The sequence below is a fragment of the Hypanus sabinus genome, chromosome 8 (assembly GCF_030144855.1).
Source record: "Hypanus sabinus isolate sHypSab1 chromosome 8, sHypSab1.hap1, whole genome shotgun sequence".
Lineage (NCBI taxonomy): Eukaryota > Metazoa > Chordata > Chondrichthyes > Myliobatiformes > Dasyatidae > Hypanus > Hypanus sabinus.
The window spans coordinates 107,444,769-107,461,151 of NC_082713.1; the positions used below are offsets into that span (position 1 = coordinate 107,444,769).

The 16,383-nt window shown below is 47.3% G+C and overlaps 1 protein-coding gene across 1 annotated transcript in view; it reads left to right on the plus strand.

Annotated features, from left to right (window-relative positions):
- LOC132398314 (transcription factor E2F7-like) overlaps positions 1–15,672 on the plus strand; it is a 36,211-nt gene extending 20,539 nt beyond the window's left edge. Inside the window, exons 8-13 of the mRNA XM_059977549.1 lie at positions 3,009–3,093; positions 5,050–5,539; positions 6,936–7,142; positions 10,210–10,306; positions 13,095–13,450; positions 14,700–15,672. Of these exons, the coding sequence (XP_059833532.1) occupies positions 3,009–3,093; positions 5,050–5,539; positions 6,936–7,142; positions 10,210–10,306; positions 13,095–13,450; positions 14,700–14,864 (1,400 nt within the window). The 3' untranslated portion in view covers positions 14,865–15,672. The remainder of the gene's footprint in view (positions 1–3,008; positions 3,094–5,049; positions 5,540–6,935; positions 7,143–10,209; positions 10,307–13,094; positions 13,451–14,699) is intronic.
- The last annotated feature ends 711 nt before the right edge of the window (positions 15,673–16,383 follow it).

A 16,383-nucleotide genomic window follows, 5' to 3' on the forward strand; every position in this document is an offset into this window, starting at 1 on the left:
GGAATAAGTAAGGAGTTCATACATTCTCCCTGTGGCTGCGTCGGTTTCCTCCAGCTGCTCCCAAATTCCAAAGACGTACAGGTTTGGGTTAGTAAATTTTTGGTGGTGGAAGCACGACAGCTACTTATGAGCTGCCTCTAGCGCAGCCCCAGGACTGTGTTGCTCGATGACGTGTTTCACTGTGTTTCGAGGTACGTGTGACAAGTGAAGCTGATTTGCAAGCGTGTGTGCACCTCCTCCCTGATAGGACTTGCCCTATTCTTGTGATTCCCGGATAAGCTGGGTCACATGGATGAATCCAGTGGTTGCTTTGTGGACGGTATCGTGGTTGGTTGCTCACAGCCTGGTACAGAAACACCGATGTGTAGAAATGGAAATGCTTCCAAAGAGTGGTGGATTTAGCCCAGCCCGTCACAGGAAAAGCTCTCCCCACCACTCAGCACATTTACATGGAGTGTTGCCGTCATCCATCATCAAGGGCCCCCACCATCCAGGCCGTTCTCTCTTCTCACAGCTGCCATTGGGAAGGAGGTACAGGAGCCTCAGCACCCACACCAGCAGGTTCAGGAACAGTTATTACCCTTTAACTGTCAGGCTCCTGGACAAGCATGGATAATTTCAGTCACCTCAACACTGAAGTGATTCCACAACATATGGGCTCAGTTTCAAGGATTCTACAACTCGCCTTCTCAATGCTTATTTACTTTTTTTAGTATTTACACAATTTGTCTTTTGCACCTTGGTTGTTAGCTGTTGTGTAGTTCTTCATGATGCTATTGTAGTTTCTTCTACTGTGAATGCCTGCAATAAAATGGATCTCGGGTAGAATATGGTGACATACATGTGCTTTGATAATTTATTTGAACTTTGACCATTGTTAGAGTGAAGCACTGTTTTGATTCTTTACACAGGTTTGGCAGGTCACTCTGCTGTCTTGTCCATTGTGTCCGATGCCACAGAAATGGCCACGCCAGTCACTGTGAATGGAGGGAGGAGAATGTTTAGTCAAGGGGCGATTGGTTCTCTAAACAGTGCCCTGGCCAAACAGTTGAAAACTCAGTCTCCACCCTGCGGTCCTCAAAGAGACGGAAAAGGTGTGTCTTCGGTATACGGACTGGACTGTCCCTGGCCATGACCAACCTCTTTCTGTCACCCTCTTCAATGGACTTCAAACTTGCCTATGCTCCAGCCTATTTGCTATCTCGTCAAGAATTCCCACCGTTTTCAATTCTGAACTTGCTACATTCAAGAGATCCCACGTGTCAGTAGACACAACATGCATAATTTTGGTCCTCCTTGGTGCCATAGAGCACGACAGCACAGAACAAGGCCCTTCAGAATGGCCCATCTCATCAATGCCAAACAGTTACTCTGCAAAATCCTATCGACCCACAGCTCTCCATTCCCATTCCATCAATGTACTTCTCTGAGTTTCTCTAAAATGCTGAAATCAAACCTGCCTCCACCACATCTGCTCACAGCTTGTTCCACAGTCACCCCACCCTCTGAGTGGAGGTTCCCTTTAAACCTTTCACTCTTAAACTCCAACCTCTTCCTAGCCTCACACAACCTCAGTGGAAAAAGCCTGCTTGCATTTACCCCTCATAATTTTATAGACCTCCATCAAATCTCCCCTCATTCTCCTACACTCCAAAGTCTAACCTATTTGACCTTTCCCTATAACAAGTTCCAACAGCATCCTTATAATTTTTTCAGTACTCTTTTAATCTTATTAATATCTTTCCTGTAGGTAGGTGACCAGAACTGCACACACTGCTATAAATTAGGCCCCTCTAATATCTTGTACAACTTCAACAAACATTACAATCCCTATACTTAATAGTCTAATTTTTGAAGGCCAGTGTGCCAGAAGCTCAGTTTATGATCTCTACCTGTGTCCCTCTTCTGCACTCCACTGTGCAAGTCCTACCCTGGTTTGTCCTTCCAAAGTGCAACACCTCACACTTGTCTGCAATAAATGGATACCAAGTGTTGGAAGGTGTCCCCAGAAAAGATTTGTTAGGATCATTCCTGGGATAAGAAGATTCTTAGGCAGCCTAAGAAATCAATCTATATACTTTCAAGCTTAGATGAATGAGGGGCGATTTTTTTTTTCAAGCATGCAGAATATTGGGGGAGTTTGAAAGGTTAGATGTTTCTGCTAGTGGGAGGGTGTGGATCAAGGGAGCACAGTTACAGAATATGGTGAGACTGAGTAGGAACGTCTCACTGGGGTTGGGATCTCTGAACCCCTCTACCTGGTAGGTATGGAGAAAGGTGCAGATCAAGGAGAACTGGACTAAAAAAATCAGATTCAGGTTTATAATCTCTGACACTGAAATTTGTTTTGTGGCAGCAGCAGTGCAGTAGATAAAATATACTACAACCTGCAATATATTCTATTAACAAATTAAGTAAGTACTGCAGATGAGGAGCAAAGAGAGATCAGGCCAGCGTAGCTGATGGCATTGAATGGTCAGGCATGATTGAGGGGCAGAGTGGAACACCATGCATGTAAAGGCAGTGCTCAGGAGCAGGAGTTGACTGTTTTGAGACAATAGTGACAGGAAAGGAACTCGCCTGACTGAACCACCTGGTCTACAGAACTGTGTGTTTCTTTAACCATTGTTATGAAGGGTAAAACCAGAAATTGTTGTAAGTAATTCAGCCTGAACTGTTGGCTCATTTTCTCTGTCTGGTTCTCACCTGAGTGTATCCAGCATTTTATTTTGGTTTGCCAGCATCTAGTTGTTGGGTTTTTTTGTAAATTCTATTTGTATTGGTTAGGTTATAGAATTCCTGTGTGTGTCGGGCTCCCTTTCTTTCTCGACCCCCCTCTCACGAGTGGCGGGGGGGGCAGGATAGAGCACAAGAGTGGGGGGTCGGAGAGCACGCCCGTCCCTCACCCCACTCCTCCGTTCGCCGGCCTACTTCCCCTCTCATCCATCTTCTGTCTCACTCTGTACTTCTGACTGCAATTAATCCCTTGCCATGGCTTTCTCCTGCAGCAAGAGCGCTGGATGCAGTGGACTCCTCCGGTAAAATGGCACAGCTTGTTGCAGCTTGTAAGCTGCAGTTTGAAGAAGACAATAAGTAAGTTGTTTCTGTGTTTGTTCTTCCCCGAACCCTGCCCACTCTCCCCAACCCAGACACACACTGGGGCAGCCTATAACTGGAATCCGGCTCATTGTGGATGGGGCGGCACCGCAGTGCAGCTGATAGAGTTGCTGCTGCTTCACATGGTCCGAGAATCTGGTTCAGCTGTCAGTGTGGAGTCTGCATGCTCTCCCAGTGACTGTACAGTGCTCAGGTTTCCTGCCCCGTCCCAAGGCTGTGCGGGTTGGTGGATAATTGACTGCCATCGGTTGCCCTGCTGTGGGGGTGAGGGATAGTTGATGGAAATGTCAGAGAAATAAAATGGGATCAGTGTTGGACTAGAATAAATGGGTTTTCATGGAGTTGATGGGCTGAAGGGCCTGTCTCTCATATCTCTTTGAATCTAATTTATATTGTGCAGTGAGAGTGAAATTAAAACGCATGGTAGATGTACAGTATAACTGATAACATAGTATTTAACTAATCTTTTTAACAATGCTTCGGGGTATATTTCATCAGAATAAAAGGGGCATAATTAGACAAGAAATTGATAACCCAGAAGTAGGAAGAAATGTTGGGTAAAGAGTTAGTGTAAACTGCCGTTTAAAGAAGACGACAAGGTTTAGGGAGAGGAAACGTACGTCCAGCAACTGGAGGTGCTACCAGATAACAAAAGAATGCACAGAGGGTGAATGAGGCCCTTGGGATTACGTACAACCATGTTCAGATGAGTGTCAGGTGAAACAAATAGCCTTTTGCCTCTGGGTTCTCACTGGGAAAGGGTTCGTTCCCGCTGGGTTCTCACCGGGAAAGGGTTCGTTCCCTCTGGGTTCTCACCGGGAAAGGGTTCGTTCCCTCTGGGTTCTCACCGGGAAAGGGTTCGTTCCCTCTGGGTTCTCACCGGGAAAGGGTTCGTTCCCTCTGGGTTCTCACCGGGAAAGGGTTCGTTCCCTCTGGGTTCTCACCGGGAAAGGGTTCGTTCCCTCTGGGTTCTCACCGGGAAAGGGTTCGTTCCCTCTGGGTTCTCACCGGGAAAGGGTTCGTTCCCTCTGGGTTCTCACCGGGAAAGGGTTCGTTCCCTCTGGGTTCTCACTGGGAGAGACAGATTGGGAAGGAGCAGAGGGTGGTGAAGGTTTCGGACCTGGGCTGAAGTAACTTTGGACGAGTGGAAGAAAACAGTTTTGTGTTAATATCAGGCAGGAGTCTTACATCTGACACCACCAGGTTTCACCACCTTACAACCATCAGGCTGTTGAACCAGTGCAAATAACCTCACTCACCTCAATGCTGACCTGGTCCCACAGCCAACACATCACTTTCAGCTCATATTCCCATTACTTTTTATTTATACAGTTTGTCGTCTTTTGTACATTGGTTGTTTGTCAGTCTTTGTTTATATATAGCTTTTAATAAAAGATCAATTGCATCACTTTTTTCCTGTAAATACCTGCAAAAAAAGTGGGTGGCACGATAGTGTAATGCTTTGCATAACACTAGTCCAGCGTCAGCAGCCTAGGTTCAAATCTGCCGCTGTGTGTAAAGAGTCTGCACTCTCCCCAGGTTTCTCCTGCACACTCAGGTTTCCTCCCATGTTCCAAAAACGTGGGTTGCTAAGTTAGAAACATAGAAAACCTACAGCACAATACAGGCCCTTCGGCCCACAATGCTGTGCCGAACATGTACGTACTTTAGAAATGACCCATAACCCTATTTTTCTAAGCTTCATGTATCTGTCCAAGAGTCTCTTAAAGACCCTATCATCTCCGCTCCACCATCAAGTTAATTGATCAATGGGGTGGCATGGGCTCTTTGAGTCAGAAGCATGCTGTATCTCCGAATTTAGAAAAATATTCTCGAGGCAGTATATGCCAATTTATGTGTACTTTGATAAATTTGAACTTTTGAGTTACTCTTACTGAAGCAGCTCTCCTTTTCTCCTCCTGTACTTGCCAGGAACTCTGAGTCCCGCCCAAGGGGTGGAGTTAGCCAACCAGAGACCGCTCCCTTGCTGGTTGCCTCTTCCGTTGCCTCCCTCGCAAAGCTCCCAGCCCTGTCTGACCAACTGTGGGCTTCCCGCCTTCCCGCGAAGGGTTCCGCCGTGCCCCAGGCCACTGCACCTGGCTCGGGCGAAGGCTGCTCCATTTTCCACAGGGGCCAGCCCTTCGTCCTGCTACAGGGCCTGCCCTCGACTCCCGTCCTCGTGATGTACGGCAACATGGATGCTAGCACGGAGCCCTGGCCGTCTGAACGAAAAGGGGTATCGCCGCTCGGGTGCAGGGAGCAGAAGGCTGGAGTTTGCCGTAAGCGCAGTCCTGCACAACAGCACTCAGCCCCTTACGGGCAAGGGCAAGACAGTGAACCGTACACAAAACGGCAGAAAGCTCTCGGTTCCGTTGAGTGTGAATCAGCCGGGAGCTTAGCTTCAGTACAATCTGCAGACAAGGTACGAAGTTGAAACAGAAAGTTATTGATTGTATTAAATAATCCTCTATTTGCAGCTCTTTAATACAGTGGATTCTGGTTAATTGGGTCACACCAGAACCAGTGCATTTAGACTCAATTAAGCGGCTGCCTCAATTTGCTGAAATTTCATGGAAATAGTTAAAAAGATATAATAAAGACAAGCTGAGTAGCACATAATATATTTAAATGAAGTACAAAACAAATTAGATCACTACCAATACTACTACAGTACTGAAAAACTGTATATTTCCTAATATTGATGGAGAAATTAATTCCGTGTACGCTGCCGTGTTCTTTTGACTAAATGAATAAACTCAGCAGACGCCAGTATAGTTAATGACCTGTCTTCATAAAATTCTTTCAATTGCATCTTACAAATCTTCATTTGTAACATTCAAGATGGTTGTTGACACCTTTAAATTATTCGTAGTTCCTAACTTGTTGAAGTAGTGAAATAGTTTCTGATGTCTCCAAGCCTGACTGCTTGAAACTGCAGTGAACAAAACAATTCAAAATTGTCCTGTTCCTGAGTTCTCACCAACTCTGTGACAAAAATCACTGCTTTTTGAACGCAAACACAACTGCTGCGATTTTAAAAACTTTGCTCGAAGCAGGGCGTATTGTCTAACAGCCATTTGAGTGTGCGTGACTGAAGCTTGTGAGAAACTATTTGGCAACAGTCTCCTGTCTCAAATAAATAAAGGAAATCCCAGCAACATGCTCAGAACGCAGGAGGAACTCAGCAGGCCAGGCAGCACCTATGGAAAAGAGTATGGTCAATGTTTCGGGCCGAGACCCTTCGCCAGGACTGAGTTCCAGCATCTGCCTGCTTTTTCTCGTTTCAGAATGCCAGGTATTTTCTCAATCGCTTTTTGTTCATTAGGAGTTGTCCCAAATAAGCAGCTGCCCCAGTTAACCAATGGTCCAATGAACCAGAATTCACTGCATACATATTTTCCCAATAACACTTTCAGGTGCACATATCTATTTTTTGCTGTAATTTCAATTACCATTGCTTAAAGAAGGGTCTCAGCTCAAAACATCAACTGTTCATTTCCATAAATGCTGCCTGTCCTGCTGAGTTTGTGTGCGCTGCTCTGGATTTCCAGCATCTGCAGAATTTCCTGATGAGGAACTTGAGCATGCTCAAGGTTACCGATAGGTTGTTATCTGTGATTAATGTCAACAACAATAGTGAATTTCTGTATAAAAATGGCACTTCTTTGTTCAGACTTCAGAACGGCTGTTCTACTTCTGTACAAATAAATGGATGATTGAGAAACAAAAGAGAGTTTTCAAAGCTTCCATTTAATCAGTGATGACACCTGAATACTGTTTTTGTATATTTAACTCATTTCTGTATTTATTCTGCAAAGGAGCCATCACTCCAGCACAGAGTTCTGGACGGTAGTTCGGAGTGCTCCATCGTGGTTACTGGGACCTTCACACAGTCCCCAACTCGTGGACCGGCAGTCTCGATGGGAGCACAGGAGGAGGAGAAACCGAATCACTCGAGGACGCTGGAGAATGGTTCCGCAGAACTGCCCTCAGCAATGCCTCGAGTGAACAACAGGATTCAGGAGGTGGGTTAGGGGATACCTTTTACAGGGGCCTGGTCTTACTTGGGGTTGGTGTCCAACTGGGTGGGGTGGGCAGAGAAGGGAAAAGGAATGGCCACGGTCTTTTTTCTCCCCTGGCCAATGAAGTCTGAAACTAGAGAGCATGGGTTTGAGGTGAAAGGAGAGAAATCTAAAGCAGGGCCTGAGGAACAACTCATCCTACCTGTGTCTGCACGGGTTTCCTCCCACGTCCAAAATGCAGCTTGGTGGGTTAATTAGCGACGGTAAATTGTGCCTTGTGTAGGTGAGGGGTGAAATTTAGCAAGAATCGATGGAATGTGGGGAGTATTTTTTTATTTTAATGAGATCAGCGTAGGATGAGTGTAACAGTAAGTGAATATAGATCATCAGACGCAGCATGGGCCAAGCCATTGGGCATACGATGTGCTAACTCTGCCAATTTACACAAAATGTTCTCCTGTGTATCACCCATAATCCCTCCATCCCCTTCTTATTCACGTGTCTGTCTGAAAGCCTCTTAAACTCCACCTTACTGCCTGATTCCCCTGGTAACCCACTCCAGAGAGCTATTGCTCTCAATTTTTATAAAAAAAAACTTGCTCCTCACATTCTTTAAACTTCCAACCCTCAATTAAGGTTTAAAGCATGTCCTCTGGTGCTTGACATTTCTACCCAGGGGAGCATCAGGGAGAATTCACAGCAGCCAATTCAGTTCCCGGCTCAGAAAGCTGCAGGCCTGTTGCTGAAGACAATCCCACCACACTGATCGAGTATGGCTCCATGAATGAGTGATACATTTCCATATTTTCTTCAGACATTTGATCCATCAAGACTGTGCTAGCTTTCTGGGCAATTCCACTCCCCATTAGAATCACAGAGCACAGATAGGGAAAAGACTCTGACTGCCTACCAATGTTCTCTCTAATCTGAATGACCAAGGTGCTCAAAAATCTTATGCTGTGCAATTTTTTGCACAGTGACAATGTGCGCACTGAATTTTTCTCATAGCTGCACGATTCCTGATCTCAGTGCAGCAGTTTCTACTGCTTTAAATGAACTAGCTGTTCTTCAATGCTTCACGCCCTTTGCCTCTTTGGAATTTGACATAGTGAATCAATAATTTCTTCAATAAAAACAGTACAAATAAACCAGTTCTAAAATCTGTAGACAAGTCATTGCAAACTCCACATTGTCAACACCGTTTGCATCAGAAACCGGAAACGGAAATGCAATTGTGTCTGATGTGAAATATATTTGCCAGCGAGGTGGAGGGTGACAACCATTTCTGCAGTTTAAGTTCCTTTGTGCACTATACACCTTAGTGGGAACATTGCTATCTGCTCCATCTATGGTCTCATGATTTTGAGAAACCCCTGTCCCATTTCCCTCAGCCTCTGATGCACCCATGTTTGTGTGGTCGTGGTGTTTGACGGTCGGTGTATTCTTGACATTTTCTCACATGTACCGTGAAAGGGCTTTCTATTATGTGGATTCAGATTGTTCCACACAACTACACTGAAGCAGTAAAAGGAAAATGGAGAAGCAACAGCCCATATTCCGTCTGGCTCGCCTCCAACCTGTTGGCAGGAACATCAACTCCTTGGTCCACACTTCCCTCCCCACAGATCTCCCACCCAGCATTTATCCCTGCAAGCGTAAGTGCTACACCTGTCCCTACACCTCCTCTCTTACCACCATTCAGGTCCCCAAACAGTCCTTCCAGGTGAGGCAACACTTCACTACTGAGTCTGTTGGGGTCATCTATTGCATCCAGTGCTCTCGGTGCAGCCTCCTCTACATCGGTGAGACCCGACGCAGATTGGGGGATCGCTTCTTCGAGCACCTCCGCTTCGTCCGTCACAATAGACAGGATCTCCCGGTTGCCACCCACTTCAACTCTGCTTTACATTCACATTTGGATATGTCCATACATGGCCTCCTCTACTGCCATGATGACGCCAAACTCAGGTTGGAGGAGCAACACCTCAAAATACCGTCTGGGTAGTCTCCAGCCTCTTGGCGTGAACATTGAATTCTCCAACTTCCAGTAATTCCCTCTCCCTCCCTTCCCCCATCCCACTTTCACTCTGCCTCCTCCTTCAGCTGCCTATCACCTCCTTCATGATTCTGCCTTCTTCTACTACCCATAGTACTTTCCCTTACATTCCTTCTTCACCTTTCCTGCCTATCCCCTCCCTGCTTCCCCTCCCCCATCCCTTGATCTTTCCTCTGATTGGTTGTTCACCTGGTACCTACCAGCCTTCTCCTTCCCACCCTCCCCCCCCACCACCTTCTTTATAGGGCCCCTGACCGTCCCTCTTCAGTCCTGACGAAGAGTCTCGGCCCGAAACATTGACTGTTCGTTTCCACAGATGCTGCCCGACCTGCTGAGTTCATCCAGCGTGTTGCTTTTTCCGACTTCTGGTAATTTCTTCCCCCTCCTCCTTGGCCCTTCCCTTCTCCTCACCCGCCTATCACCTCCCTCTTGTGCCCCTCCTCCTTCACTTTCTCCCATGGTCCACTCTTCTCTCCTATGGCTCCTCCTTCAGCCCTTGACCTCTTCCACCTGTCACCTCCCAGCTTCTCACTTCATCCCTTTCCCCACCTACCTACCTTGTCCCTCACCTATCACCTTCCCCTCCTCCCACCTTCTTATTCTGGCTTCTTTCCCCCTTCCTTTCCAGTCCTGATGCTCGAATTGGTGACTGATTATTCCCGTCCACCAAGGCTACCTGACCTGAGATCCTCCATCTTGCTCCGTGCAGAATAGACAATAACTATTGCAGTTACAGTGGAAGTGAAGTGCAGACAGACTCCAGGGTTCGTGACAAGTAGATTCATATTCAAATTTGATTAGACATGTGAATATGGAGGACATTTAGTATAAATTAGAATCAAGATGATGGGCTGAATGGCCTGTCCTATCAAGATTAGCTTTTCACACTGGATAACTAGGAAAACAGAATCTGATCACTAGCAGTGAGGCAATTGTTTTGGGATGAGGAATAAAACGCTTGTGCTGTTGGGCCGGAAAACTGACGTTCCCGTGTCTCTCTCTCTTCCCTCCCAGCAGCCTCCATCCTCCCGCGTTCCCAAGTCATTTCTCCCCGGCGGTCAAAGTGGTTTACCCGAAAACAGCCCCTGCTACTGCCTGCCCGCTGCCTCTGGTGAGTGCAAGAGCCACCTTCGTGGTCACCTTTCTCCCCAGGGTGGGGGACAATATAAGAGGGTCTGGGTTGACGGTGAACGGGGCAAGATTTAAAGGGTCTGCCGAAGGAAGTGGCTGAGGTAGATGCAACAAGTCATAAAGGACAGAGGGATACACAGGGAAGTGGAACTAGCTCAGATGGGCAGCATGGGGCAGATGGGCCGAAAGGCGTGCTTTGTGCTCTATCACTTCAGCTCCGTGACCTTTAGGCTGTCTCCCTCCACTGTGTGCAGTTCTAGTTGTCGCATCGTGGAGAAGTTTTACCAGGATGCTGCCTGGATTAGAGAGGGTGCAGAGGAGATTTACCAGGATGCTGCTTGGATTAGAGAGGGTGCACAGAGATTTACCAGGATGCTGTCTGGATTAGAGAGGGTGCAGAGGAGATTGACCAGGTTGCTGCCTGGTTTAGAGAGGGTGCAGAGGAGATTGACCAGGATGCTGCCTGGATTAGAGAGGGTGCAGAGGAGATTGACCAGGATACTGCCTGGATTAGAGAGGGTGCAGAGGAGATTTACCAGGATGCTGCCTGGATTAGAGAGAGTGCAGAGGAGATTTACCAGGATGCTGTCTGGATTAGAGAGGGTGCAGAGGAGATTTACCAGGATGCTGCCTGGAATAGAGAGGGTGCAGAGGAGATTTACCAGGATGCTGCCTGGATTAGAGAGGGTGCAGAGGAGATTTACCAGGATGCTGCCTGGATTAGAGAGGGTGCAGAGGAGATTTACCAGGATGCTGCCTGGATTAGAGAGGGTGCAGAGGAGATTTACCAGGATGCTGCCTGGATTAGAGAGGGTGCAGAGGAGATTTACCAGGATGCTGCCTGGATTAGAGAGGGTGCAGAGGAGATTTACCAGGATGCTGCCTGGATTAGAGAGGGTGCAGAGGAGATTTACCAGGATGCTGCCTGGATTAGAGAGAGTGCAGAGAGATTTACCAGGATGCTGCCTGGATTAGAGAGGGTGCAGAGGAGATTTACCAGGATGCTGTCTGGATTAGAGAGGGTGCAGAGGAGATTTACCAGGATGCTGCCTGGATTAGAGAGGGTGCAGAGGAGATTTACCAGAATGCTGCCTGGATTAGAGAGGGTGCAGAGGAGATTTACCAGGATGCTGCCTGGATTAGAGAGGGTGCAAAGGAGATTTACCAGGATGCTGCCTAGATTAGAGAGGGTGCAAAGGAGATTTACCAGGATGCTGCCTGGATTAGAGAGGGTGCAGAGGAGATTGACCAGGATGCTGCCTGGATTAGAGAGGGTGCAGAGGAGATTTACCAGGATACTGCCTGGATTAGAGAGGGTGCAGAGGAGATTTACCAGAATGCTGCCTGGATTAGAGAGGGTGCAGAGGAGATTTACCAGGATGCTGCCTGGATTAGAGAGGGTGCAGAGGAGATTTACCAAGATGCTGCCTGGATTAGAGAGGGTGCAGAGGAGATTTACCAGGATGCTGCCTGGATTAGAGAGGGTGCAGAGGAGATTGACCAGGATGCTGCCTGGATTAGAGAGGGTGCAGTGGAGATTTACCAGGATGCTGCCTGGATTAGAGAGGGTGCAGAGGAGATTTACTAGGATGCTGTCTGGATTAGAGAGGGTGCAGAGGAGATTTACCAGGATGCTGTCTGGATTAGAGAGGGTGCAGAGGAGATTGACCAGGATGCTGCCTGGATTAGAGAGGGCGCAGAGGAGATTGACCAGGATGCTGCCTGGATTAGAGAGGGTGCAGAGGAGATTGACCAGGATGCTGCCTGGATTAGAGAGCAGTTTTATGAAGAGAGGCTGAGCAAGCGAGGGTTTTTTTTTTCCTCTTTGGAGTGAAGGAGGATGAGAGGTGACTTGATAAAGGTGTACAAGATGATAAGAGGCATATATAGAGTGGACAGCCAGAGACTTTTTCCAGAGTAGAAATGGCTGATACAAGTGAGCATGATTTTGTGATTAGAAGAAAGTATGGGGGGCAGGCATTGGTACACAGAGTTACAGCCTGCCAGTACTGGTGGCAGAGGTCAATACATTAAGGGCAGTTAAGAGGCTCTTAGACACATGGATGACAGTAAAATGGAGGGCTGCGTAGGAGGGGAGGGTTTGATCGATCTTGGTATAGGTTAGCAGCTCGGCACACCATTGTGGGCTGAAGGGCCTGTATTGTGCCGTTTTGTTCTATCGGGTATTGCTGAATCTGCTGGGTTTCTGGAACAATCCAGATGATTCCATGGCTTTTTCTGTTGGGTACACAGACAACAGGAGCCAGGCGTGGCTGTTTTACACGCCTTAGCTGGAGCATTGAGTCAACTGGGGAGGGGAGTTTCTTGATGCATCGCTCCTGTGTCAGAGTGTTCTGCACTGGAACATGATCAAAGAATCAAAATCAGGTGTGTTGTCGCTGACATGTAAAACTTGATGCTTTGTGCAAGACATTAAAAAATTACGATCCGTTAAATTTTTTAAAGGAGGAATGGTGAGGTAGATTCATGAGGGGAAGAAGCTGTTCGTAAAACGTAGAGTGTGTGTGTGTGTCTTCAAGCTCCTGTTCCTCCTCCCTGAAGGTAGTACCAAAAAGAGGCATGTGAGGGTGGTGAGGGTCCCTAGTGATGGGTGCTGTCACCTCTTGAAGATGTCCTCGATGATGGGGAGGATTGTGCCCAAAGGCCCTGTTTGTTTGTTGTAAACTTCCATGTTTGAGTGTTGCTGAAGCTGTATTTTTTTTAATCCTCTTCTCCCCACCCCCTCCCATCTACACTTTAATCTCCAGGACTGAGCGACATGAACCTGCTTCTCTCCGCTGCCCCCGGACGGGGAGGATTCACCATTCCCCTCGGGCACCTAGCGCCCACCACCCTCCCTTACCATGTGATGGTCCCTGTTCTGCTGCCCACCACCACTTCTGCGGGGGGCTCCCTCCTACCAGGCCTCAGCCTCCTCCCAGCTGCCCAGATCTTGATGGGGGGCGATCCCATTTCACCGCCAACCAGCCCTGCTGCCGGGTCGCCCACCCAGGAACGCCAGGGTTACTCGGCCACGTTCACTCCATCCTCCAGGGAGAGTCCCCCTTCCAAGACGGAGGCCTCTGCGGTCCAACCTGTCACCGTCCTCAAGCTGCAGAACCAGGTACACGGGGTTGGTGAGCGAGTTGGGGGGGAGTTGGTGGTGGTATATGATCTGCCGTCTCGAGTCGAGGTGCGGCTATTGCAGGAGTACAGTGGAAGCATTTGAAAAGCCATCACAGGCACGTAGTTGCAGACAGCACACATTGTGCATGAATTATACAACACAGTGAAGAGAAAAAGACTGCGCTAGGCCAGGCCCCTGCTTAATCAGAGATATTTCCATAACAGTGCAAGAGGTGATCTGTAGTCTTCCATTGCTGAGATAGTTAGGATTGCACAGGCCATTTCAAGAGCCGGAAGTTCTCAGCCCAAACATTGATCGGTTACTTTTCCAATATTTTGTGTATATGTGTTGCTCTGGATTTCCAGCATCTGCAGAATCTCTTGTGTTTATGTTTTGGAATACCACATTCAGTTTTATTCACCCTGCCACAGGGAAGATGCCCCTAAACTGGAGAGAATGAAGAGATGATTCGTAGATGAATGTGCAGACATAGAGCTAACAGAAGGGATGAGTTTAATTGGGCATTATTGTCTTAAGTAGTTTAACACAAAGTCGTGGGTCAAAGGGTCTTTTCCTGTGCTGTAGTTTTCAATATTCTAAAAGATTTACGAGGATGTTGCCAGGACTCGGGTCTGAGTTATAGAGAGAGATTGTACAGGTTGGGATACTCCAGTGAATAAAAGGTGATCTTAGAGCTGTTTAGTGTTCGTGAGGGGCCTAGATATAGTGAATGCACACAGTCTTTTTTTACTAGGGTTGGGGAATCAAGAACAACAGAGAATTGCTTAGGTGGGAGGAGAGGAGATAATTTAATAGTGTTCAGAGGAGCAACTTTTTACACAGAGGATGGTCTGTATATGGAACGAGCTGCCGGTGAAAGCATTTGAGGCAGGTACATTAACGATATTTAAAAGGCATTTGGACAAGTACGACTTTGAGGGATGTAGGCCAAATTGGACGTGTATGTGGATAGGAACAGTTCAGAGCAGGGTTTTCCAACCTGGGATCTGTGAACCTCTCAGTAAGGCTCCATGGCTTTAAAAAAAGGCTGGGAACCCCTAAATAGGAGGGAGATGGGCCAAACACGGGCAAACGAGATTGTTATCTCGGTCGGTATGGACCAGTTGGGGGGTAGGGCCTCTTTCTGTGTCAGCCGAATGAAGGGTTGGAACAGTCTCGGGTTTCACAGTGTGCGCAGGGATGATTTGGAGAACACAACTGGACTCACTGTTCCTCTCTCTTCTAGTCTCCAGCAGCCGTGGCTCCCAGCGACGTTCAGCAGGCGTGTATGGAGACCTATTTCCACACACCTGTCCCTGTGCTACAGGCCAAACAGCTGCAAGGAGCGCAAGTCAAGACAGCGTCGCCCGCCCAGCGCAAGTTGGAAATTGAGAACAGTCTCGCCAAGTAAATTCACCAAATACGCCACCTCTCTCTTGTGGAGCTTCATCATTGGAGGAACGGTATATCACTGTGGTGTGGGGATTAAAATCCCCAGGCATTACTCAGTTTGCCCTGCCATTCTCCAGTCCGCTGACTCCACACTAAACCATTGATCGCATGCGTTGGTCGGTGAATAACTGTGAAATAAGGAAGGCGTCACTAAGAATTTTTAAACATTGTTTTCTTCCCGCAGTTTATTGAGGGAGCTTTTATCATAACGCTATGATTTACATTTTAATATATTGAAGGTTGCTGGAAATATTTCCAGTGGCAAATTGGAGCCGTCTTCCCCTCTGGGTACCAAAAAGAACTTGAAACCTCCCTTGAGTGCAGAAGGTCGAGGGCTCCAAGGTCAGGGAATGTTCAATCAACCGCAACTGTTATAAGTGTGTGTAGTGTTACCGATTCTCCTGAGGTAAATTTGCCTTTGCATTGGAGGTTAGGAATGTAGTGCTGTGACATGCTGGGTCTTCAGAGAGATGTCTCCCCTCTCTTGACTAAAAACATCACATAGGAAGATCTGAGTGTTATTAATGTAATCATAAGGATACCTCAGCTACAAAAGGAGGGGATTTCCTCTTTTTTATTTATTATTTAGCGATAGCACTTCAAGCCAAGCAACCCCAGCTAACCCTAACCTAATCATGGGACAATTTACAATGACCAATTAACCTACCGCACAGTTTTTGGGTGGTGGGGAGAAAACAGAGCACCTGGTGAACCCCACCCATTCCACGGAGAGGATGCGGAGACTCCTTACCAAGCGGTGCCGGAATTGAACTCTGGAATGTCCTGAGTTGTCGTGTTGCGCTGGCCTCATCGCCGTGATAACAGTTCAATGAAAATTGTTGGACGTGGGCACGCCCTGCTCCTTCTGAGCCTCTTGATCAGACACCGCGGATTCAGATCCTTAAATCTTGTCAATGAGCCAGTGGGATTGATGGTGATTGTTAGCTAGGGGACCAAGGAGAGTGGAGGCAGTGCAGGAAGCTATGTAGAGGTGCTTGATCAGAAAGAGGTTTCTACTTCTATAATTCGTAGAACATCACAGCACAGTAGAGGCTCTTCAGCCCGCAATATTGTGCTGACCTTTTAACCTACTTCAAGATCACTCTAACGTTTTCCTCTCCCATCAACTTACAGGTTTTGTGGCAACAGTACAATGCAAAGATATAAATCTATAAACTGCAGGAGTAAATTTTCGTATTTCCAAAAGGAAGTCATCAATCTGAGCCTTGTACTGTAAATATTCATCTGGTGCCTTTAGATGTAGAGTCCCAAGGATTCTCATTTATTGGAATGAAGCAAAATTTCCTTCCTAAATTATAACTTGCCCTCAGACCATAGGCATAGGAACAGAATTAGACCATTCAGCCCATCAAGTCTGTTCCATCATGGTTGATATACAATGGAGTGCAAAAGGTTGGGCACTCAGGTCAAAATTTCTGCTACTGTGACTAGTTAAGTAAGTAGAGGGTGACCTGATC